This window comes from Ammospiza caudacuta, chromosome 1 (assembly GCF_027887145.1).
Source record: "Ammospiza caudacuta isolate bAmmCau1 chromosome 1, bAmmCau1.pri, whole genome shotgun sequence".
In the NCBI taxonomy this organism is placed as follows: domain Eukaryota; kingdom Metazoa; phylum Chordata; class Aves; order Passeriformes; family Passerellidae; genus Ammospiza; species Ammospiza caudacuta.
The window spans coordinates 89,302,799-89,328,403 of NC_080593.1; the positions used below are offsets into that span (position 1 = coordinate 89,302,799).

Consider the following 25,605-nt stretch of genomic DNA (forward strand, 5'->3'; position numbering starts at 1 on the left):
AAGGTCAACTTAGAAACAAAAATCAAACTTCAACCCATACAATTCAGGTTGTGGGAAGGCTAGATGTGACCTGAACACGGATTCACAACACAATATGCTGTGTTTTGCCTTCTCTTTGCTTTCTAAATTTCTAGACATTAGTATGAAAGTATTAGGAGTTATGGAATATAAGTATTTTTCATGAATTTTACACATTTCAATTGAGATACATATGGACTTTTTTCTGTTTAAAAATCTGACTAAAGAAAATGAAAAGGAAGTGGTGAGATTCTGCATCTTCTCTCAAAACAACTTTATTATGCTTCACTTCTTTATTAGCTGTTCTAGCTGCATGTGCTATTAACCAAGTGATCCGTATTTCATCCATGAAAGGGCAGAGTTACTTAGGAAAAAAACTCTCTTTATAAATCAAAGTACTTATGAAGAGTCAGTGATTGCAAAACTGTTTAAAGAAAAGCACTAAACTTCCTTTTGATGCTTATTGCAGTACCTGTATTATAATAGCATAATGTATTACAGCATAATGTATTATAGAACTTCAAAAAGTGTGTCTTTGAAGAAGCTCTAAAGAAATAATCATACCATGTTGATCCATAGAATGTATACATATTCTGTTTTTAAAAATGTATGTGTCTGCGTGTGTTTATAGACACACATCATATCCACACACAGAGATATACACATATACATTGCCAAATAGTCTTCATCTTAGCATATGGGTATTCTTAGCATTTAGGATTCTAACATTTATCTACCTATCTATAAATGTATTCATTCAGCTTGTTGGGGGATGATTCAAGGCAAGGAGCATTTACCTCAATGTTTGTAATGACCATTTCTCTGACAACATAAGCAATTGTGCAGTCTTCAGAGTGGCACCTGACACGGAAGCAGCCGTACTCCATTACATCTGGTGGATCAGGCCAATACTGGTGACATTTGGTCTGTAAAGGAAATCAGGCACACATCAAAACTATTGGATACGAGCCCTTCCATTTCCAGCCTTCTTTCTTGTGTTATGGTTCAGGGAATTCAAGGAGTGGTACTAAATCTGTTTTAGTTTGCTGGTTAGATTTTTTTCCATCCAAATTGAAAAATAACGGGACAAAATAGGCTAAGTTCTCCATAAATTTCTGTTTTAGTAATTTATAATAAATATTCAGGTAAACTGGATGCATGATGCTTTGTCTGCTGCTTATCTGTAATTGCAAGAATGACTTCTCAAGGCATAATGTGGGAGAATAAAGATATATTTATTCTGTCTTAAGAAAAGAAATGCAGGGGTTAAATGTCAACCTAACTTTAGCCATCTAATAGCAGGTTACAGCAAAGGCAAAGCCACACTCTTCTTAAAAGTGAACAATGAAAGGACAAGAGACAACTGTAAAGAAGCTGACTAGATGTTGGCAAAAACTTCCACAAAGAACAAGCACAGAAACAAGAGCCTTATGAGAATGTGGAATCTCCACCTGTGGAAATTATTAAAACTTGGAGGTGACACTGCAACTTGCACAAAGTTCAAAGTTGTTTTTGTCTGTAACTTTTAAATTGATAGAGTAGCACGAGCTGGAATTTTTGGAAAGCTAAAATTTCTTAATTTTACCTTTAATAGAGCTCAATTTTCAGAGGCTTGAAATTCAAATTATAACCATTATGCCTGAAAGTTTCACTGTAGTAATTTATCTTAACTACTTGCCTCTTCAAATTTAAGCCAAAATAATGTATTCATTTTGGGAAAAAAAAAAAAAAAAAGAGCATTACTGAGGAAAAAAAAAAAATCCTATCATACAAATCTTAACACCATTGGAAAGAGACAGTCTGGAATGCAAAATCTCCAGGGACTAGGAAAATGCTTGGCATTTGCCAATGGGGACATTCTTGACAAGAATATACATCTTTTTCTGTGCCTGAAAGTTCTCCCACAAACTGAGCAAATCTTAATAATTTCTGAAAGCAAACAAAACTCATAAATGTGTCTGGTGTGCAAAGGTACCAGCAGGATGATTAGAAGCTATCAACAATTGAACTGAAGTTTCCAACTAACAGTATTAACTCCAGACTATTAATAATCTGTGTTCCCCCTCAATACAAAGAAATTAATATACCAATACAATCAAAAGATGCAGGGAGCATTTCTATGTCAGGTGATGTTCAATAATGTCTGCTTCCATGAGCAGCTACATAATGTGACTGTGGTGAAAACCTGATTGCTGCTTAACTCTATTTCCTTACATCTCAATCTTTATGCTGTTTAAGACCTAAAATACTCACTCCCTTGCTTTCTAAAAACACTGAGTTTTGACTGGTTTGCCAGATAAATTTGATAATGTAGGACAGATCACATACAAAATACAGCTAAAGGCTACAGTGAAGGCATATGAGAGTCACCACCTTCTCTACCTCTTAAAAAATCCAACTGTTGAGATTTCAGCTTCTAAAACTTTAAAACCAATATCTTCCCATTTAATCTAAAAACTTAATCTTTAAAACTGCAAAGGACAAATTAAATCAAAACACACCAGATTTTCACTGTGCTATTCCAAAATTCCAGGAGAAACAGAATTTATCTAAACATAATTAAAATAATTATCAGACCAATTCTAGGAAGGAACCTGAGATGTAAAAAAAAATAAGCAAGCTAAATTCTAACCACTAGTAAATATCACAATGGCAGACTCCTTTGTACAGCTAGACTAGAAGATTTGCTCAACCCACTCAATCCTTACAGACATTTTCTGAATCTTTTGAAGAGAAACTGCCACATGGAGGCCAATGCTCAGGGAGAAAAATAACAGCATGTAGTACCAGTCTGATCAGCACAACTGAGTGAATGCAGTGATTTCTGTCTATCAGACAGCTGGTTTGTTTGCAAAGCAGCATAACAAAAAGCAAAATCAGGACTATCTGCCCTAAGTAATTCAGAAAGCCTGGCCCTCAGGAGAATAATTCAACTGAATAAGTTGGCCTCTTTTAGGGTTATTTAACAAACCATAACAAAGGAAAAAAGTTCAAAGTTACAGTACATTTTTCAGCATACAGAGGAGCTGGGCACTTACCCGCCCTCGTTCAGTGAGTGTTGTTAGCATGATGATCAGTGATAATTTGTGATCCCAGACTACCTGCCAGAAGTGTGCACATGTGTGTGGAAGAGGTCCCTGAGTAGCAATGTACCGGTTCACAATGCCAGCAGAAGGAATTTCCATCTACAAAGAGAAAAAAAAAAAAAACACTCTATGTTACGTTCACTCTCACTACTCAAGTACTTTTTTAACTTTTGCATTTTATTCAATGAAGTTTTGAGGGAAGAAGGCAAAAAAGCTAAGTAATAAGACAATCAAGATTACAATTTGATATGTAAAAAACTTTTAAATCATTAATTTACAACAGATGTAAAGCATAGATTCTGTAGTCCTTCATGCTGAACTATGAGCAGAAGATTAATAGTGAAAATGTACTTGAAAACTTGAAACTGCAAAGCTTTCTAAATTTTCTTTAATATTTAGTAAGGAATGATGTTGGGGTATATTCACCAAAGGTACTGCAAAGCTGATTATTGCCTGATACTAAACACAGGATGTTAATAATTGACTCTGTGATTTAGGTGCTTAGCTTATGTATCTGACAGAAATATATACACATTTTCCTCCTTTTTTTCCCTGACTCCCAGCCTACACTTGATTGATTAGGAAAATCAAGGCTCTAGTTTATCTTCTGGATCATTCATAGTTAGCTATGGTCATAAGCAGATCTAGAGGGAAAAAACAGCTTCATTTTATGGAGACAACTTAAGCATTTGAAGTATATGGAAAAATAAAAGAATTTTTACTGGTTAATAACTCTGCACATATCACAGTGTATCACTACATGGCAGCACCCACTGTGTATTAGGATGGTCACCTGTTTCACAACAGACACTATTTTTTAGGTTATGAAATTTTACATCTTTCACATTTACAAATCCCCCAAATTAAAATAAAATATCCTTATTCCCTAAAAAAGCCTTTTTTTTTTTCTGCTTAGTAATACAGAAAGTGAGTAAATGCAGGTCTCTGTATGACTTACATTCACATAATTTGCATTAATGTAATCTTCATCTCCTTGCAATATTATCCTTGTGGCATCATCTGCACACACACAAGAAAGAGGGAATAAAATTAGCAATTAAGAGACATACTTCCCCTCTATTATGTTTAAAAAAACCTGAGGACTTGCAGAAACACAAACAGCAGAATACAAACAGAGTAAATTACCTTTAGAAAATACAATGACCAATTACATGACTTCAATTATATAATTAAATCTTTAATCAGTAAGTTCAATATAAGAGTTTTAAAAAGCAAAATAGGCAGAAACTGTACTTTAGACTCACAAGGTAGAACATCTTTGTATCTATTCTTGTCCATATTCTGAGGTACCTTTGCACATGTAACAGCCAATCCTGGTTTCTTTCTGTAAAGTTGCTGCAAAGTAGAATGAAAAATTACAAGATTTTGGGGGATGTGATTATGCTGCACACACACTAATTACATTCACACAAAAATACATAGACTGAAAAAACTACGTATTTTCTTTAATGTTTTTCCTATCCTTCTGCAAAATTCACTTGGGAGGTTTTTGTATTTAACATGACAAGAATTTCTGTTGTTGCTAGCCCATCAAGATAGCTAGAAAAATTTCTAGGAAAAAAGCAAAAACAGCATGTGAGCATCATTGATATAAACCATTGCTCTGCCAGTTTGCCTTTTGCTTTTAGAACTGCCTTTTGCAGGCCAGAAGGACAACAGTGATTGAGGGTGCAACAAGGGAGCAGTGAATGGCATCAGAACAAAAAAATAGCCACAGACTTACTCTCTGGAATCAACTATAATACAAAAATTTCAGAAAAGTTTTATTCTGTGGAATAAACCTATGCATTTCAATCCTGCAAGTAACTAAAAAACTACAACTTCAATGTATCAATCTCTTAACATGTGACTTCTTTGCTTTTGGGCCAAGGCCTATGTTGCAGACTTGATCTGGAGTAAATGGACACAGTAATGGGGTACATATTACGTGTGTATAACCAAAATTTTGAAGTTGGTGTGAGGTTAATGGTTGGATTCTATGATCCTGGAGATCTTTTCAAACCCTAATGATATTTGCTTCTATGTACATCAAACAAGACAAAAAAAGGTACAGAGGGGAAACAACAACAACAAAACCAAACAAACCCACAAGAACTGTATATATAACAACTATAGCTTTTGTGTATTAAATATACATGAAAGCACCTTACGACTGAGTTATTAAATCTGGATGTGCCACTGAACACTTACCACAGAGTTCATTATATATGTACTCATATGTTTAATGAAGATTTTGAATGTTGTTCCATATATAAAATGGAATGAAACAAATAGGAGGCTTAAATCCCATACTTCTGGTTGAGAGAAAAAGAGCAATACACAAAAATATTTATTCTACTGAGATTTGCTGGACCTTAAAATTCTGTGTTCACAGATCACTGAACTTTTCAACTTATACAAGTTGAACAAGCCATGTGAGGAGAGAACTTGATAATATATGTAATGGAAAAGTTTCTATCTGTTGTAAGCCAAGTTCCACTTTACTAGAGTCTGGATGCAATTTCTGCCTTTTTTAGGAAGACAGAGAAGAATAATTTAAAGTCAAGTAACCATTCTTGAGCTTCACTGTTGCCTGGCAAACAGTCACTTGCTATTGACATACTTAAATTCTGACTAAATGGAGGATGATATTCTGGAAAAACTTGATTATTCACAGTCTACTGGCTAATTATTTACTATTTTACTAAAGTGAAAAAAGAGTTTGAGTCACCAAAGCTGATGAGTGGACACTGCCATTGCCTCTGCTTCTGAAGATCACTAAACAATGAACTCAAAGCAAGAAGACCACTAAGCCGTACCCTAGTTTATTAGATTTCAAAAAGCTTTCATATTTTTTCTGTAAAATCCTTTTATAAATATTGCCATAAAAAAAGATAAAATATAGGCTCAAATATCCTATGAATATCATAATATCATTTATCAGAATATCATAAAGGATCAAATATCCTATTAAGTTCACTACAGGAAATTTGTGTACAAATTTAGTCAAGAAATTTGACAATTAAGAAGATATTGAAAGTCAGTTCATATTTTTGAGCTACAACTTCAATAGCAGTAGCAACAGATTCATTGTAATTGCTGCATTGCATCCAGTACTGTGGATTTTGGAAAGCAGTTATGAACCATTGTCTACAATTCCTTAAAACCAGGGGAATTTTAATTCTCAGAAATCATAGAAAGAAAGTAAACCTCATAAAAAGAGTGGTTATACAATAAACAATACCACAACTCTTCAGCTGTTACCATTAAATTTTCCAGCTTTAAAACAAAAAAAGTAAAGGAAAAAAATATCAAAAGGGGAAGAAATTTTATTGCTGTTTGACAAGTTTTCAGTGACAGAAGGAGTTACTCCAGAACCCAATGCCAATTTTATAAACCATAATAAACTAAGGTTTATTCAGAGCTACTACAAATGCTTGAATCTACAACAGTAAAGCAACCACAAACATACACACTGCACTCCATTGCCATTAGAGAAGCAGAGGAATTATCCTTTGGAATTTCTTATACTAACACTGAGGGAATTAATTTAATAAAATATGAAAATTTTATTAGCTAGTTTTCTAAGCTAACACATTGAAAAACATAGAAAAGGAAACAAAGTGCAAGAATGACCTCTGTCAAAATCCCACTACTCTACTCAATTAAACAACTACAAAAAAAAAAACCAACCTGATTTAGTGAACTTTGGTTACTTGAGCCAAAAACAACTTAAATACATTTTTCTCAGCAGATGGTATTTTGTCTAAGACTTAAAACTCATTCTTCCTTATTCTAAGTAGTGAAGTGTGAAACTGATGGGCAAGTCAAATTGTTGCTCTCTTGAGATAAGATTGAAGAGGAACAATGAGATTTGCAACTAATTACAGCCCCTCCATTACTCACTGGTTACAGCTATTGTTCTACACTCACAGCATTACAGAGCTGAGTATTACTTACCTCAAACTGAATAAGGACAGTCCCACTTTCTAGCCCTCTTCTTAGCTGCTCCATAGACTCCTCCAGTGTATCACCACCGTATTCAGAACAGACAGGAAGAATAGATTCTGGCAGGGTGTGGGAATCAGCTTCATCTTCTGATATGGGATCCACAAACTGTTTAACTACTGAAAGATGTGTATGAAGTTATAATCCATTACATAGAGCATTAATGTGTTTTTAACAGATATTAAAATTTACTAGCTTGAAATAACAACAGAATTTGCAAAACTTCAGAAAAGCAAATAATTAAAAGCCACAGTTTAATTACGCTTCTTTTTGTACTATATTACTGTAGAAACTATAAAGAGTATAATGTGCCTATGACCTTTCTGAAAGAAAAACTCCAAATGGCTGTTTATGAAGGCAAAGAACTTGAATTCCTAGCACAAGGAGGTTTTTGCAAATTTGTCTTGCCTGATGAACTGCTAAATAGGCTAATGAAACACAACATCCACCATGGTAAAAAACAAGAGAGTTTTACCTAAAGAAGTGTAGATCATAATTAGTGGAATATCTCTACAAGAAACTTCATTCAGTTTGGACCTCCAACAGCAAAACAAAGGCAAAAATCCCTTCATCACACTCCTTTGCCATTAGAGAAGGCAATTATCTTTTACAATTTCTTATGCAAACACTGAAGGAACTAACTAAAGTTAAAAAGAATTATTAGTCAATTTTCTACAACATTCCTTGCTATTGAAGAACATGACAAACATTAATAAGCAATCTGCAGAACAGTTCTGTCCCTATGAAATGTATTGTATCACCAGACATGTCCAGCTGTGGTTACCCTGCAGTGATGGGAAGAGTTCACACCTGCCAAACTTCAGAGAATGGGGAGCTGGTTATGCTCAAGCCTATAAAAAATTACCCATGGTATGGGGCCATGGGTCATCTTTAAGATTTCTCTTATTTGCAAGTTGGAAGGGGACTAGAAAATTAAGGGAAAACTAAATGCTGCATAAAGCCAGTAGAAAATAAAATAAAGAGCCCCTCTATCTTAGAAACACAAGAAGTTTTAAATAAAGCCAGTGTTACAGAAGTACCTATCACTTAGGCTGTTTCATTCCCTCTTATTTCCTAGTAATGCCTAATCCCTTCAGATTTGTATGTCTTCATGCAATCAGGAACTTTGTGTAATTGTGTGTGCTAATGTCTTACCATACCTTTTAAGGAAAGCAAATAACAAAATTAAGAGTCTGACATCATCTGAAAGCTCTTGGCATCTACAGGTGTTTAAATATGGAGCAAGCAATAACAAGCTGGATGAGTTTTCCATTTTTAAACATACTGGCTTAAAATCCTGCATATTTCAAAGATTGTCTCCTTTTTGCAGGCAGCAGTTCTGCAAGCAACCAACACAGGTTTATCCCAGTATTGTCACAAAATGTCTACTCTAAGAATGAGGTGAGGAGCAGCTTATTTGATTTGTTTCATCACATAATTGTGCACGGGAACAGCCCATGAGTTTTTGTGAATCTGCACTTGCAGGTTTTTAAAATTATGCTTTATTTACAAAAAAAACCAGCACCTCACGTCACCAAAAAAATCTTTTAAAGGGACTATTTATTCGCATAGATTTTTAGAACAAAAAATAAGAAGAAATTCTAACTTGCATGACTCTGTGGCAGTGGTAAGAACCTATATAGTTTAAACTACTTCTACTACTAATTTAAATTTAGTGAGACCTACTATTTGCACAGACCTACTCCAAGTGCTCTGAGAACATGCTTATGCAAACAGAAGAGAGTACACCACCAAGCACAAGAGCAACAGTCTCAAAAACACTAGAAGTGAATAAAATTAGCCCAGTTACCTTTCCTCCGGACCAAAAGTGCAAGCTCTCTTGTGTGGGATTCTCTGCTGGCTTTTATGAACATGACCACCTGGTCATGAGTGTGCTCTGAGATATCTCGGCCATTAATTAATACTATCTGATCACCTTCATTCAGCTTTGGAATGCATTTATCAGCCTGTTTCAAGACCAAAGAAAGACATTAATGTCATCACAATCAGTTGTGCAAGCAGGAACATATCAGCATATTAAATATATCGTGTAAGCAAAGTCTTCACAGTTCTCCTGGCAAAGTTTCATATTCTGTATCAGAGGTTCTATCAAAGGTTTCAGTTCTAAAGCTCTCGTGCTTCAAAGCTTCTCCCTAACAATAAGGAACATACAATTCAAACAACATATTGATAGCTTTAAAAAGAATTCACATTAATCAAACAAATTGCTCTCAAAGATCTGTATTTCAGACTCCAAGTGTCAACAACCTCTGAATTTTTTGATAGTGTTTTGGGCACATGAGATAATCCAGTTCACTTTTTATGCAGTGAATACTAAGAAATCCAAACATGATTTTCATGAACATGATCAAAGTAACATGACATTCCCCACATATGCACTTTAAATTTCAAAGAAATCCACACACATTTCATATCTTTTTTACTTTGTAGAGTCTTTAGATTTAGATTAACTGCTGGACTCCAAGGTTTGTTTTGCTTTGTTTCTGCCACAGTTCTCTGTATGTTTAGCCCTATGTCGAGCACAAAGCAATTAAAGCTATGGCCAGAATACGATGATGATGATGCTACAAAGATGTCCAAGGGACTAGAGCAGCCCTTGCATGCAGGAAGACTCAGAGAGCTGGGAGTATTTAGCCTAGAGAAGAAACGGCTCAAGGGGATCTTGCAATGTACATAAATACTTAGATGGAAGACACAGAGAGGATGAAGCCAAACTCTCAGAGGTGCTTAGTGACAGGATCAGAGGCAAAGAGCTCAAACTAAAACACAGGAGGCTCCATTCAAGCATCAGGAAACAGTTCTACTGCTGTGGTGACTGAGCACTCCAGCAGGTTGCCGAGATACTGTGCAGTCTCCCACCTCAGAGCCCTCAAAAGCCACCTGGATATGGTCCTGGACAACTGTCTCTAGGTGACTCTTGAGCAGAGGGGATTGGACAAGAGGCCCTCCAGGTCCCTTCCAACTTTCTGTGCTTCTCTAATATGAATATGCAGGATTCCACAATCTTTGAGTGTCAAGTAATGTAACAATTTTTTCATCATTACTATCCTAATCTTTGTCTACGAAGTCTCCAGCTACACAAGTGATATATAAACACTTCATTTCATTTATTGTATGAATGAGACATAGACCTTTACTGTTTTTATTTTTTCATAGGTGTTCCCTGTGTTTCCTTCATAGCCAGCAAAGGTTCCCTGGGCTTTATTCATCCAATATCATTAGCCCTACAAAACAACCATTACCAATCCCCTGTGAACAAGAAATTAAAACTAGATTCAATCCTGATTATGCCATGCACCAATGGCTCCTAATATATTACCAACTAGTAAATAGGAGATGGAAAGAAGAAATTATATCACAAAAAATATCACAAAGATGAAAAATGCAGAATAAAAAAAATAGTGGTAAGAAAATGAAGAAAATAAATTGGGAGTCATTTGTACCAGCAAACGGAGTTAAAGAAAAGAAAACTTAAGACCTGTCTTAGCGCCAAAAAACAGATAAAGAAGAAGAGAGAAGAAAGATGCATGCAAGGGGAAAAAATCGCATGCAGAAAAGCTGATTAAAAATTTAAAGAAGGAATAGTTGCCCCCAACTTTTTTCATAGAAATAAGAAAAGAAAATAAGGATAGGAAAGATTGACAATGATTCATAAAAAATGTAAACAGAAAAAGAATGGGAATTAGGAGCAGCCATGATGTTCTTCAATACTGATTTAACTAGGTATTCACAGGTCCCCTTGCCACATTTTTTACAATTTACAAAGGCAAGACTAAAGAATGTAACTATGAATGACTAATTAAATTACTCTTAAATATTGTTAAGTTTTTCTCTTTGAAATATAAATATTTGGGAAGATAGTTGATATAAAGACCATATAAGGTCAGTCTAGGAGAGTCAAGACATCAACAAAAACTTGAAAGAAATGGTTTCTGAGTTCCTATATCTGCCTATAATTTAAATTTCTTGGCTGCCTCCTATTAGTCTTTATTACAGATGGACTAATATCTTTGCTCAAACAAACTTTGTTAATCATGTGATATGTTAATGCACCAGCCCTCTTATTTGAATCATCTGACTATATAAAATATATCTCAAAGGAGAATTAATTCCTCCTATGCAAGCATAATTTACAGATTTTTCAGAGTCTGAGCTCTTCCAGGCAATTTATTATGTCAAAGACTCTCTTTCCTATTGATACACCCGATGTGTCATTTTTATGCTCATGACCTGCTATTGCTCCAAGGAGCATGCATGGGTTTTTTTCCATTAAAAGCTCTATTACATAAAACTATAATGACCTCTTTAGCACCTGAGAGCATTAATACTGTTTGTGAAAAAAAATCTGTAGAGAACTTTAATTTAAAAAAACCCCAAGCCAAACAGATGCAATATATGGTTGTTCCTTCACTAAAATGTGCTTTCATAAAAATTTTGGGTACTCAGTCCTTCAGTTTCCCCAGCATACTACATTGCTGCTTTATTAAAAGATTGTTTTAAAAGAACTTTAGGAGGTGTAAAGAAAAATGCTGCCTTATTTTGGGGAGTAGATTTGCTTTCCCCTCCTCTAAAAAATACATATCTTTTTGTAGTAAAGTGAGAAAAAAGCGACCTACAGACCTGAGAAATAATCTTAGCAAATAATATTACCAAATAGCATCCCTGAAGACATTTTACAGGGTAATGAGTGAATCTAGAGGAAGTTAAAATAGCAGTAATGAAGGTAAGTTATAACTGAGCTAAAATAATATCAAAATGCATTCAACAGACTTAAATTTGAACTATCAGCTTCATTTCATTAAACAGTAAAGAACAGGTAAAGTTTTGTTTATGGAAAACAATATAATCAATGTTAATACCGCTATTCTCTAAAAATAAATGTATTATTTTCCTCTTGCTAACACATGACATGATTTCCCTAACACTGCTACTGAGTATTATATATTGGATAGCCGTTTCCAATTTTTTTCTGTGATCCTGGTTACTTTGACATAGTAACCACCACTTGCTCACTTGGTGGTTTACTAGGCTAGAGAGATAATTAGTCACTCTTGTCCATGCCTACGACACCAAAGGGAGACACTTCAATGAAGTGTTCAAAGTTGGAACACCTGCCGTTTTCAATCCAAGAGGAAAAAATACAGATCAATACTTTCCAGAGGACCAGCCAACTCTGCCAAAGGAAATTACTGCCTCTGGAGAAACTTCTTTCATTCTCTGATTGCAGAATGAGCCTGTTTGCCCTATGTAATTTCAGAATCTCAAATTACCCTTAGAATATTTGCTAGGTTGACCATGAAGTATCTTAGGAACTGTTTTATTTTCAATTCCTAGATGTAAGTTATAATTACAATTTCCTACCAAACACTTTTTCAAATAATTATTATGGTTCATAAAGGAGTGCTATGAACTGTGTAAATCAGGCCAAAAATCATAAATGTGACAAAAAAATAACTTCTCAAGCAATCTGTTTCAGCTGGATTAGCATCATGACATTTAGACATCAGTCCTGTGACTGCTTATCAAATTTCAGAAGAGTCAGAAGATTCCGAGTGCCTTGTATTTTTAGGATTAAGTCCGTAATATTTCCTAAGAAGTCTGCACTGAAATTATTTTATGAGAGCTAGGAAATATAGTTTGGAAAAAGGCAAGTGAAAAAATTTGATATAACATTTATCCTCACAATGTTATGTGATAATTATTTAGAAAAAAAGTTTTGAAAAGATTTTATGTTCCTATTATTATTTCAAAATTCAACAGAAGAACTCAATGGCTCTGCTGATTCTTATATGTTTCACCTAGTCTATAAATATTTCCATAAGGAAAATTCTATGGCAAAATAGGAACAGAGCAAACATATGCTCCCTTTTTATGCTCCCTCTCTCCTGCCAAGTACTCTCCCATCCTATAAATAATTTTAGCCCTAAGGATTTCCTCAGCCTATTGTGGCTAGCTTAGTCAATAACAATAGCTTTTTTCCCCAAGTATTTGTCCTGTCCTGATCACACACAAAATTATTTTAACCACACATCCTTTGTCAAGGAGTTTCACAGGTCTACTATCTTCTGCACAAAGAACTACTTCACCAAACATGAAGAACCTGACCTTCACAAACTTAATTTAGTAGTCCTGTTTCTGCAGTCCTAATTTTAGTAGTCCTTATTTCTGCTGGAATTCCTTTTTCACAGTGCTTCTAATCTTGCAGATCCCTACCACATCTCCCTCAAACCAGCTATTTCTTTTAGGGTGCAGGGGCCCAAATTATTTACTTCTTCAGTAAATGATATTCCTTTTCCCCAGTTCTTGCCCCATATCAAGCATTTTCCAGTTCAGGATGCACTTTTTGAGATGACAGGAGAACACAAATATACTTTCTACTAATATCTGGTTTGACAAACTCTTCCAGATCTTTTAATCCGTGGTTTAAGATATCACTGGTTAAACCAATTCCTAATGAGAACAGTTCTGCTGCTATCTCATACTGGTTACAGGTGTCCAAATTTTTATGTGTACAGACCTTTGAGAGGTGGAAGGAGTAGCAATGGAAGGGATTAAAAGCCTCAGGAATTTACTTACAGGTGATCCTGGAGTTATTCTTGATACTAGCAATGGCATTTTCTGATCTACTCCACCCTAGAGGAATGAGAGGAATATCAAGTAAATAGCACCCATAAATCTATCATTAAGCATAAGCAGCATTTAAAAGAAGTAATTGCTTATTTTCTTTTTATATATATATTTTTATGCTGTGTCATCATGGACAGGGTTGGTAGGACTGAATTTTCATCAGTAAATGGGGCATTATGGGGTGAGTTGTGGTGTCTTTAAATGTACCAATTTCCAGTAAACTAGACTGAGTGCCTGCTTCAGGCTGTACATTCTAATAAGCATAAACAGATTAAATGGAACATTTTTTGTAACCCTGTGCTTGAAGCAAGCCAAATTTAACACTTGAACTTCCAAGGCAGACAGTTTTCTTAGATTTTGTGGCAAATGTGCAAGGAATCTGGTAGGATCAAAGTCCCAGACAATTGTACTCCTTTATTCTCTTTACATTACCAATAAAAAGCCAAGGTGAAATGACCAAACTCTAATTTTGATATTATGGCAAATTTATCATACTCTGCTTAAATGGAATTTCATTAAGGGAATTTAAAACATTTACAATAGTCAATTACCAACAATAATTTAAATTTTCTTCACAAATTAATTTTCAAATTTTCAATATGATTTCTAAAGGATATAATTAAATGGAACAGCACAAACTATTTAAATTGTTTTAAAATACAGAGGTCCCATTTTCCAAAAGGTGATGCCTTAAATTAGGCCTTCAAGTTCATATTTCAGCAGCCAAATAGGTGGTGTGCCTTGGATATGGGCCATACCATAATATATGCAACTGAAAACCAGAGAACTATTAGATGCTTATTTTTGTAAGTGTTGCTTTAGTACTTAAGGATTAGGCTGCCACTTCTAAAAATTCTCAGTCCACAGGACAGTCCTGTAAAATAGATTGCTTTCTCCAAATCATTATACTAAAAAAATTTAGTATAATAATTTATGAAGTAAATACATCTTATCCATAAAACATTTAAAGATAAGTAAAAGACAGCTGGTTTACCTTTAGATTAAATCCAAACTTCCCTTCTTCATCTGGTATGATACGCACCAATAGTAAATCTCCCTCAATTAGGTCATTCTGGAATATATAGAAAAAGAAAATGTTCTGATTTTTAGAAGAAAATATCAGCAAATTAGAAAACAGTGCAACCAAATTTAGAAGTGCTGAACAAAAACACTCTATGTAAATAAATCTTTGAAATAGGAAGAGGATATGGTTGTAGAATACACCTATGGTAGTAACCTTTTAAATAGTAAAAATAACAATGTACATCTCAGCAAATATTTTCTGGTTGCTCTGTCTTAACATCATTACTCTCATCTTAGCTTTCCTTCCAAATTGATAAATCCTATTAAAGTTCCAACCTGTTTTCATTAAAAGTTTAGGTGCAACATATGAATAGAAATGACTCTATTCCAAGAACAATGAAGTGACCATCTTTAGAGCTTTTCTCCTTTAAATGTGTTTATTTTTACGCAACAGATCCACAAGGCAGAAGAACTAAAAAGTGTCAGCAGCTAACAGACACGTTGGAAATGACAGAACTATTCTAACTAATTTTAGTTAGTTGTTTTAATTAAATGCAAGTGCCCACTTTTAGCCAGAACCCCCCTGGAACAGGCTGGGCAAGAATGATCCATGACCATAATGTTATCAGCGAGCAGCTGCTCTCCAGCCAGGTCAAAACTCAAAAGGATGATGTTCAGCCATCCTTAAGAGATGCCTGGGATAAAGCAGAGCTGTGTCTGCTTTTCAGAGATGCCTGGGATAAAGCAGAGCTGTGTCTGCTTTTCAGACAGATAGCAACTTGATTTAGCTGATCTTTTTTTTTCCCTTGGAGGAAACAAGATTCAGTCATGTAAGGATTTCTATTCCACTAGGAACTTTCCCTGAAGATTCTAGAATGCTGGACACTTTGGAAACCAATGCACTTGGTAAGCTTGTTTATCATACAACCTTGGATAAATGTGAGTGGCAACACAAGATCTACTCTCATTACTACATAAAATATGCCCATCCTGAAACACAGCCACCACTTTGCCCATTCTCAAACCACAGCCCAGAGTCACACTCACTACTAGCCCTGACTTCCAAAGCACACAAGTGCCCCTACCTTATCACAGTAGTACTGACTGGAGTCTTCTGTCGAGCTGCTTTTTGTAACGTTGTCATACGTTTCTAGGAACTGCTTATCCACCCCTTCCAGTGGGTAAGAGCCAGACATGTTGTCAACTCCATTGGGAGAGCGAGCCAAGGCTTTAGGTGACAGACGGGTCAGAGAGCTCCGCGTCGGACTGTTTCCCAATATGTTCCTTTATTTTGAAAGGATAAATGTTATAAAGGTACTGTTAATCCAGATTTTTAAATTAAAAGATTTTAAAAGAGCAAGTTCTAAGTTAAAAGATTTAATACCACTTCTTAGTGGAAGTGCAGAGAAACAGGACTGGATTGTGATCTAAGCCTATCATTAATCAGTGGACAAAAATTCTGGAATAGCAAAACCATTTAATGCAAAATATTTGGATGTTAGCAGTGAAAGGCACTGTTGTAGTTGTACAGGAAGTCACGATAACACATGGAGAGGGCTGAACCGCAAGGAAAAGGCACTTCAGTTGCCAATTCTATCCATGAAAAAATCCTTTGCTGTGATTCCACTGTCATTCCTGCAAAGCACTTTTTTTTTTTTTTAAAGATTTCTCCCTCTTATGAGTACCATCTCAACCTTGTCCCTGTGGGTGAAGGCAGTTTGCAGAAAAGCCAAGGTAAATTGTCAGAGAAACAGTAAATGAAGTGAAAATTAAAGGTTTAATTGCAATTAAAATACTGCGTTATTGAGGAGTTATAGCCATACTAAAGGACCCAGAACTAACTTAGGGTACAGATCTGGCATTCAAGACCTTTAGCATTCAATGACAACAAAAGTCAGTACCTAAAGCCCCCAAATCTGGCAGCTGGCCAAGTTGCCTGATGGTGCTCCAGGACTTCCCAAACATTCATTTAGCTAAATTCTCTCTTATGAAAAGGATGACATACAGACCTCTCATACAACCCACCCCCTTCTTTAAATGAACCAGACTCATGGATACCATACAGACTAACCGCTCCATCCTTATAAATACTACCTAACATGAAAATATCTGTCTTGAGGAAAGCTCAAGGTATAGCAACATCACATTTTGACAGTATTAAAGTGGCAGAAGTAAATATCTTGCCAAGTAAACCTTGGCATTAAAATTTGTGAATTCAAACATTTATTTTTGCTTTGGTATTTGTAGATATATGTGAGCTTTACTGAACTATTTCCAGCAGATATTTAGAGCTGTCAATGCAGAAGTAATTCTGCTCCAAGGAGTGTAGCTTTTAGCATACAGGACTTGTATTGCAGCATCCTTTGATACTGCAGCCACTTGTTTTTTGGCCTGTGAAAGTCTGATCACAGCAAATACAGATGTCCTGAGAGGTGCCACCAAGGAAATGCATTCTTGCCATAATACCTCTGACTTTCAGTTCGACTATGTGTACTTGGCAATGGCAATGAGGTATTTCATGCAACACTTGCACTACTTTCAGTTACTACAGAAAGTGGCACTTTTTGAATGCATTCAAAGTTTCAGAATGCTTTGAAGTAGTGAACTGTAATTCCACTGTCAAAATTCTGGTTTTATCTGATAGCTTCCAAGACTTTTCATGATTCTGATGAAGTCAATGTTAAGCAAGGAGGAACACTGTGTATGTAAATACATCTTAATAAGTTTTTCAGAACACAGTCCAAAAAAACATTTCACTTACAAGTTGAAATTACAGACCGTGTAACGATTTTTTAATGTAGAAAAGAAATCTAACAATACCAGAAAAATATTATTTCAGTCAGTGTCATCTGGCACTATTTAAATAGTCACCATATAAACTTGCCAGTGGATTTTTGCATCATTGAACTTTTGCAACGGTTTCTAGCCAAGTTTTTTTGTTAATAGTGACGAGAGATCTATTATAACTTAAGACTTTCCAAATCCTGACCCCAAAACTTACTTTTTTCACAAATCTTTACAATCTTCATTGATTTATACATTTATTTGTGTCTTTTAATCATACAAAACCACTACTTTGAAAAATCAGTTGAAGTTATATATTTCCTTATTTATCTTAAAAAGGTAGGAGAAAGTATAAAGAAAACTCACTTTGGAGATTCTTGTTCAGATGACCTAGTAAAAAATCACAAACACAAAAACAACATTAAATGAACATAAGTTAAATCTTAAAAAAACAAGAACTAAACTCCAACTTCAAAAAAAAACCCCAAAACCAGAAAAAAAGCCTGCACAGAAACCAAAAGTTGTGCTCATAATGAATTAAAGAATAATTAACCCTATGGTGAAAGTGTGAATCAGATAACTAGGGTGTTTATGAGACACTCAGCAAAAATCCCAGGGCAGCTCTGATCACTCACTTCCACTTTTGATACAAGCCCAATACAGGCAGCACAAATCTGCTACTGCAACTCAAACTCTGCAGGAGTTTACACAGGCAATTATTTAGCCAGACACACTACATCATTCTAGAAAGTTTTAGGTGTGGATTACAATGACTACAGATGTCATTTTATAGAAGTCAAAATGTGGCAAGATCTTTATGTTTAGGTAGCCAGAAATGAGCACAAGTGGCTTCAGAAGCTTGACATTTCCAATGCTTATTCTCATGAAGCGAGGGCAGAGAAGGTGTTGACAGAAAACTTTGAGACAAAGTATAATGAAAGTAGAAGTGGTTATAGCAACGAGCACAATCTAGAATGGAAAAGAAATCAAAATTTGCACTACACAGCATTTTCCAATGCGTTCAATTAATTTCATCAAAAATCCCCTGAAACAGCAAGCTAAATGATATGACATAAATTAAAACCATAGTAGCGCTACTAAGACAAAATTTAAAGTAAAAGTTACCAAAAAAGGTTCTTACAAAGCAAAGTTTAAGGCAGACTGGATAATTTTACAAATTCATTTAAGGAGTGACCAAAAGTCCTGGAGTGGTATATGTCCATGCAGGAAAAAATATGTGAAGTAGTTCAGTTTGAAAGTAGACTTGCTGAATTGCCAAGTTATAGGAGGCCATCCACAGTATGCAGTTAAGTTTTCAACTCATGCTCTCTAAATCATCATTAATACTAAGAGTTATCTACTACATTTCACTAAAATTACAGTAAAAATAGCACCAGTATCAGTCTAGCTAAGATTCCTTGTATGTAATTTGACAATATGAAGAAATTCTTCCTTGAGAGGCAGAGACGGTAAAACTTGATCCCTGGGGAATTTTGGAGGTTTGAGTTCTGTGTACTTTTAATACTTTTAAAACATTAAGTTTTTTCCCCTTTTATTACAGTCATATCTAACTTCTGACCCCACTGACATCCACCTCCATTCACCCACTAATATCTCTTGCTCTGTTTGTCCACAATCCCCAGAGAATTTTTGCCCTCCAAGTGTAAGCTGATCCTATGGGAATGCAAATTCACCTGCTGCCTGACCAACCCACATCTAAATAGGACAAATACTGAACTTGTACTTTTAACTCCCCAGTGAGAGGACAATATCATCTTAAAGTTTTGGGATTTTTTCCTGCCTAGTCATTGGTTTTCACTAATCTTGAGAAACTTTGCATGTTCAAAAACTCATCTCCTACTTTACATTTGATTGCATTGTCCAAATATTCTCAAGTGGAAACAGAGGCAGAGGGGCTGTACAATGACATAAGCCTTATTTCCTTAGGAAGTCACACTAAAAATAAAAAAAACATTGAATTTATTTCATTAAGCTAATGGATTTCCTTGTTAGGCAAAGAACAATGAAACTTGGTATTTCCAATGCTTATTTTCATGAAGCAACATCTTTTTTACATTTTGCCACAGGAGACCTATTACCAAATCCTGTGCAGAATCAAAATTGCCCTGAGTAAACCCTTTCAAGAGTCTTCATCAAAAACTTACAGACATAGAATTGTGATGACAATCAACAGAATGCCCTGGTTTTAATATATTATCTCCACTCTATCTTCCCAAGAGAAAGAGGTAAAGAGGAAGAATAAAAACCTACTTGGGGTTTCATTCATAGACCTTCTATAAACTTACAGTAAATTTTTCATTATCTCTACCTTTGGAGACTTGAAAGTGGGATATAAATTCTTAGTACTATTTGATGAAGATTTATTTGTTAAATTATTGCACTTTATTCAAACACATCAGCTCTAAACGATTGACTGAAAATTCTGCAAACTTTTAAACTGGGAAGAAAGGTGACCAAATATTTGACTGAGAAAAGCTACCAAATTCATTGTCTAAAAGAATTCATCAGAGACAGCACAGCTGCACCTTCCCAAAGTCCTCAGTAGGTCAGCATGCTAGAGCTGCAGAATTTTGCACCCCAACACAGTTAAATAGTATTTCTATCATTTAATTACTTAGCAATATGATGAAATACCTTAAACATGAATAACTAGGTGATTTTTTTTTTGGCTACCCAGTGTTACCCTAAGCCATCATCCCCATTTCACAACATACAAGGACTGTATTTTAAGTCAATGAAAGACAGCACTCACCAGACCAGCCATTCAACTTTTTCGTCAAGGAAGAGAGCCCTTCCTTGCAAGGAGATTAAGCTTTCCATTGGTGCAGCAAACAAGCAATCACTTCAAAACTGCAGGTAATTTCTCTTCCTCACTTCGCAATATAACTAAAATTATGCCATTTCAATCTTGCATTCAGTATGGATTGATCTATTGACAATTACCTTTAAATATAGGTCTTTGCCCTGAAAAGTCTAACTCTCCTCTTCTGTCAAAAGGACAGAATGGAAAGGTTTTAAGGAAAGACCCCTCCTCCTCATTTTGGTGTGACCTATCAGGGAATTCTGCTATTCTGAGAACTGAGGATGATGAACTACAGCAGAATAAAACCCCGAGAGAAAAGGGTCAACAGAAACAATAGCACTGTAGCAAAACTCCCCCTTTACAAACAACTGAAGGAAACATCTGTAGGTTTTGCCCTTGGGCTGTTCTTGAAGTTCTTAAAGCTTCTTTCATTGTAACACCTGCAGGGCTGGGGAAAGTGAGTACGCCAGCATTTCCATTATCAACTCTTCTCTGAGGACTCACCATTACAACTAGGGTTTTTTATTCATAAGCAAAATAAGTGGAAGGTACTTGCAGCAACGCCTTTCTGCTGCCTTTTAGAGGAATTTATACTCAGAATATTCAGCATTTCTGTGAAGAGAATAACTGTGTAAAGTGTCATAAGTTTTTTGTACTGCATAATTAAGAGAATCAGTACAGAAAACTTGACGACTTCATGGCATACACAAGCTTTTCAGTGATTTCCTAGAAATTTCAGTCATTTGTTAACTTCCACCACCACCTTCAAAGGAATACTTTGTTACTCTGCATTGCCCCTATTGACGGTGCCCAGTTTACTGGCTTGCCAAGAAAGGTTCATGTGTTTTGATGCACAGCAACTCCTTGGGTTGCTGCAAGGTTTGCCTTATCACATATTTGCAATTCAACTTTGATACTTTCCGTTTAGATGCAAAATTATTGCATTTTGAACTGGCAAGGAAAGCGTAGTACATTTGAATAAGGATATATATTTAAAAAGCAAAGTTTGCATCTAAGCAAAATATATACATGTACTATTTTCATGTATATTTGTGTGAAAAAGCACATAAAACTTAAAGTCTATTAGTAGTAGCATTATGATTCTAACTTGAAACTAATTGAAACATTCCCAGCTCCACTGTCTAGTATTAGGGTATCTTCCTTGAGATAGGCTGAAGTACACAAACAAGGGCAATAGAATTTTGTGAAATACAACAGATTTTGTAGAAACAAAGAAATTATCATATCTGTGTATGATTAGTACTAAGGATAAATAACAGTTTAAAACAAGGGGAGGGTTCTCTTATTTGCAATTTTCTACCCAAAAAGTAGTTACAGGGACTCAGCTGGATAAATCTGAAGAGTATTTTCATCAACAGTAAAGCTTCAAAAATTTTCCTCTCATGAAAAATCATACTTTAGTTAAACTAAAGATGAGTTCCCATAGTACATTCACCAAAGCTCACTATGCAGCTACAGTTATTGCCTATCAAATGCTAAGCTAAAAGAATTGAACAAATGCAGCATCCGTTCAGGAAATCTATTTTCAGTGCAATACCTTCACCAGATGATGCATCACACTCACACTAGGAACGTATGTGCACTTCCAGAAATTCATAGCACAGTGCAAGTGAATTTCCGTTCTGTATATTAGTTCATCATTTAATTTCCTTCCCTCCCAGCTCTGGGGCTGCACACATTACTCCATCTGTATCACTAGCAAAAGATAGTTTTACAATGTAAATTGAAAGATGCTTATAGCTTTGCAAGCATTTCAGACAAAAGTTTATGAAAAGATATATTGCATTTATAACAAGAAGAATTATAGACTCAAAATAATTTATGTTGGAAGGGAACCTGAGAGGTCACATAAACTCTTATTCAAAGAAAAGACATCAAAGCTAGGTGAGGGTATTCAGGTTGGCAAGCCATGTTGTGTTCTGAGGTTCTGCAAAGATGGAAATAACTCCACCTTTTTGCTGATGTATAAAAAGGCTAAAATAATCAAAATTATTATTTTAGCCTTTTTATACATGATTCCCCCCCCAATTATCTTTTGAGCATTTCCCTAGCTATAACTTGTGTCCAATACCTCACGTTTTTGCTCTGCATCTCCAAGAAGTATTGGCTCTATATTCTTGATAATTCTCTTTTGGCAGACCAAGGCAACAATGTGACCAACCCCTCCTCGACTCCCCCAGCCTTCTGGTTCTCATGCATCATATGCTTGCACCTGTGAATATCTTGCCAGATTTATCTCATCAATCAATATATGACTCAATATATGATCTATAGCATCTCACCTGTCAGGAAGCTTTTCTTGCTGACTGTTACTACGCCTTATCACTTAGAAATATGTTTTACAATAATCTTCTTTCTGGTTAGACAGAAAATTTCACTAATCTTTTCTGTTAGGCCAGCAAATCTACTCTAAAAAAGTACCAAAACACTTGCTCCTACACAATCTGCTGTTCCAAACCAAATAGACGTGTTCAGTTTATTTAATTACAAGGTGAACAGGAGAAACAGAATACAAATCAGATAACAAGACCCTCCTCCACACAGCTTATCAGGTTACTTTTACAAGCCAATAAGCCAGTTATTTGTTCTCTTTAGCACCTTGTATATTGTGATGGTTTTGACTGAGGTTATTTTCTTCACAATGTCCAGTATAGGGCTCTGCTTTGGATTTCTATTGAATTGTGTTTTGGACTTGTGCAGGGCTGATCATACAGAGATATTTTTGTTATTGCTGAGTGGGGTTTACACAGAGCCAAGGCCTTTGCTGCTTTTTATACTGCCACGCTGATGAGGAAGTTTTGGGTGCTTGGGAGGTTGGGTGGAGACACAGCCAGGACCAGTGACCCCAATTGACCAAAGGGATATTCCAGACCATATGCCATCATGCTCAGTGTATAAAGTGGGGAAAAGAAGTAGGAAGGAGGAGAATTCAGAGCGATGGAGTTTGTCTTCCCAAGTCACTGTTATATGTGAGGGGGCCCTGACCTCCCAGAGATGGCTGAACACCTGCCTGCTCATGGGAAGCAGAGAATTAATTCCTGGTTTTGTTTGGCTTCTGTGCATGGCTTTTGTTTTCCCTCTTTAACTGTCTTTATCTCAGCCTATGGCCTTTCTAGCCTTTACAATTCTGGTTCTCTCTCCCTGATTCCATTCATGGGGGAATGAGTGAGTGGCTGCATGGTGCTTTGTTGCTGGTTAGGGTTAAACCAATGCTAATTTATATATTCTTCCTGACAAGTATACCCTTCCCATTCAGAAAAGTGCGTTCAAAATCAGGAAGAAAGGCATTAAGAGGGCAAACAACAGCTATATAAATACTCCAAACTATTTCATCTATGATATAAAAAAAAACAAGTTAAAAATATTTTAAAAAGCACAAGCCATTAAACCTGAATTTACAAGGTCAAAAATAAGCTCTTCTCCTCATATAAGGGAAAGGGGAAACAACTCCTGTGCAGGTAACACAACTAAGATTATTCTGAGCTGCCAAAATAAATTACTGTTTGTTTCAGTAATCCTTCGTGTGTAACATCTTTTCTTAAAGAAACCTGAGCTTACTAACATTCATTTAAGGGGCAGGTGCAGGTGCTGGCCACAACATGGGTCTTCCCACAAAGCCAGATGAAAACCTTAAGTCCATGAACAGAGAAGAATGGAATATACTCCTTTTTTATAATGAACGGTAGAAAACCATGCAGCTTCTCACAGCTGGGTTCTTGGAGGTTAAGAGCATTAAACAACACTGTGGTTTTCAGTTTTCAATTCTTGTCATTAGTCTGTTTTCATTTCTCATTGCCTAATGAAGGGTGAACATCTGTATCACACCTCATGTACCCAAAGATGCTTGAGAAAAAGGAAAAATGAAAACAAGAAAAAATAAAGTCCAAAGACCCATAAATAGTATTTGGTTACGTTGGATTTAAGTTTTCATGGCAGACCTTGATATTTCAAGTTCACCAAGTGTTCAAAAAGTGTATTATTAAAACATTTAAAATTTAAACCAAACACCTTAACATAAAGACACGAGTGAAATCATTACAGCAGTTTAAGTTTTCACTTATTTACTTGAGGATAAAGGGCAGGCTAGTTTATTTTAAGGAGTTTTTCTTTTAGCTTCTTCTAAGAGTTCATGTATGAAGAGTCCTACACATATTAAGTTGCCTTTTTTTTTTTTTAAGCTACTAAGGCCAAGAACCAGACATTGCACTGGGGATGGCCAGTGCAGCCTCTCAGGAGAAAACCTAATACCTGATAAAAGATCAAGCATATCAAAGTACATGAGTCCAAAACAACTAGTCTAATGCCCTAGTTAAAACCAAGTTTGATTCAAAGGTCACTGCATAAATCAAGGATGTTTTGGAATTTCCCAACCTGATACTGAAACAATATCACATACTTCAGTATGACTATCTTATTTTTCCTGTACCTTTTCCCCTTAAGTGACACAGTAGCATACAGATCAGAGTGGTGTCAGGGAAGGCAAATCAGCAAGGATGACTTGTTCCTCTACATCTGTGAGTCTCTCCTTATTCCAAATTTGGAAACTGTAGTGGTACCTTTATCAAGACAGACTGCAACAGTGGTAATCTTCAAGCACTATGCCAGGCTAGACAAAGCAAAAATTGCAGTAAAAAAGAATTCCCTGGACAAGCCCATCAGTCTGCCTTTAAAAATAACCAGCTGTGGGTTAAACCTGTTCAATGTCTGTGGGCAAAAGCCCAGGGGAGACATCCACATTTAATACTAAGGATATGCAAGGTAAACTTTTTTCTTACAAAACAGATTTAGTGGATAGGATAGGATTCTATCCATCAATGTTCAGCATTCATGGAAAGATTTTACTACACAAACATGCTTAATTTCACTTTGCATCTTTCAACAAAGGAAGTAAGTAATAACTACTGTAAGATTGCAAAAGGAAAAAAACTGGAATGTGGACTAAGAAACTTCAGTGTAGAGAAAAAGTAGGTTTTTTAAGGGCTACTATTTTACCTCAATTGTAAAAAGGAAATGATAAATGACTATTTTATTTCACAAAAATCTAACAGTCAATACAACACAGGATCATTTATTCCATTCTTCTTCTAAACCACACAAAGTGAATTTAATGACTCAGATTTAAGCAGGCATTTTTTAATTTACTTGCAGAGTATCAAATATTATAAACATACCCAAAATACCTGATAATGCATT

The 25,605-nt window shown here is 35.5% G+C and overlaps 1 protein-coding gene across 4 annotated transcripts in view; it reads right to left on the reverse strand.

The window, feature by feature from the left end:
* The window catches only part of PTPN3 (protein tyrosine phosphatase non-receptor type 3), a 158,928-nt gene that overhangs the window by 14,009 nt on the left and 119,314 nt on the right, over positions 1-25,605 (reverse strand). For 3 of the 4 annotated variants that reach the window (XM_058824036.1, XM_058824192.1, XM_058824274.1), the window contains exons 15-24: positions 17,934-17,957; positions 15,869-16,067; positions 14,755-14,832; positions 13,710-13,766; positions 8,923-9,079; positions 7,065-7,231; positions 4,370-4,460; positions 4,063-4,124; positions 3,057-3,203; positions 816-944 (exon numbers count right to left, since the gene is read on the reverse strand). In XM_058824036.1, coding sequence (XP_058680019.1) covers positions 816-944; positions 3,057-3,203; positions 4,063-4,124; positions 4,370-4,460; positions 7,065-7,231; positions 8,923-9,079; positions 13,710-13,766; positions 14,755-14,832; positions 15,869-16,067; positions 17,934-17,957 — 1,111 coding nt within the window. The remainder of the gene's footprint in view (positions 1-815; positions 945-3,056; positions 3,204-4,062; positions 4,125-4,369; positions 4,461-7,064; positions 7,232-8,922; positions 9,080-13,709; positions 13,767-14,754; positions 14,833-15,868; positions 16,068-17,933; positions 17,958-25,605) is intronic. The other variant, XM_058824115.1, reaches the window with a different exon arrangement.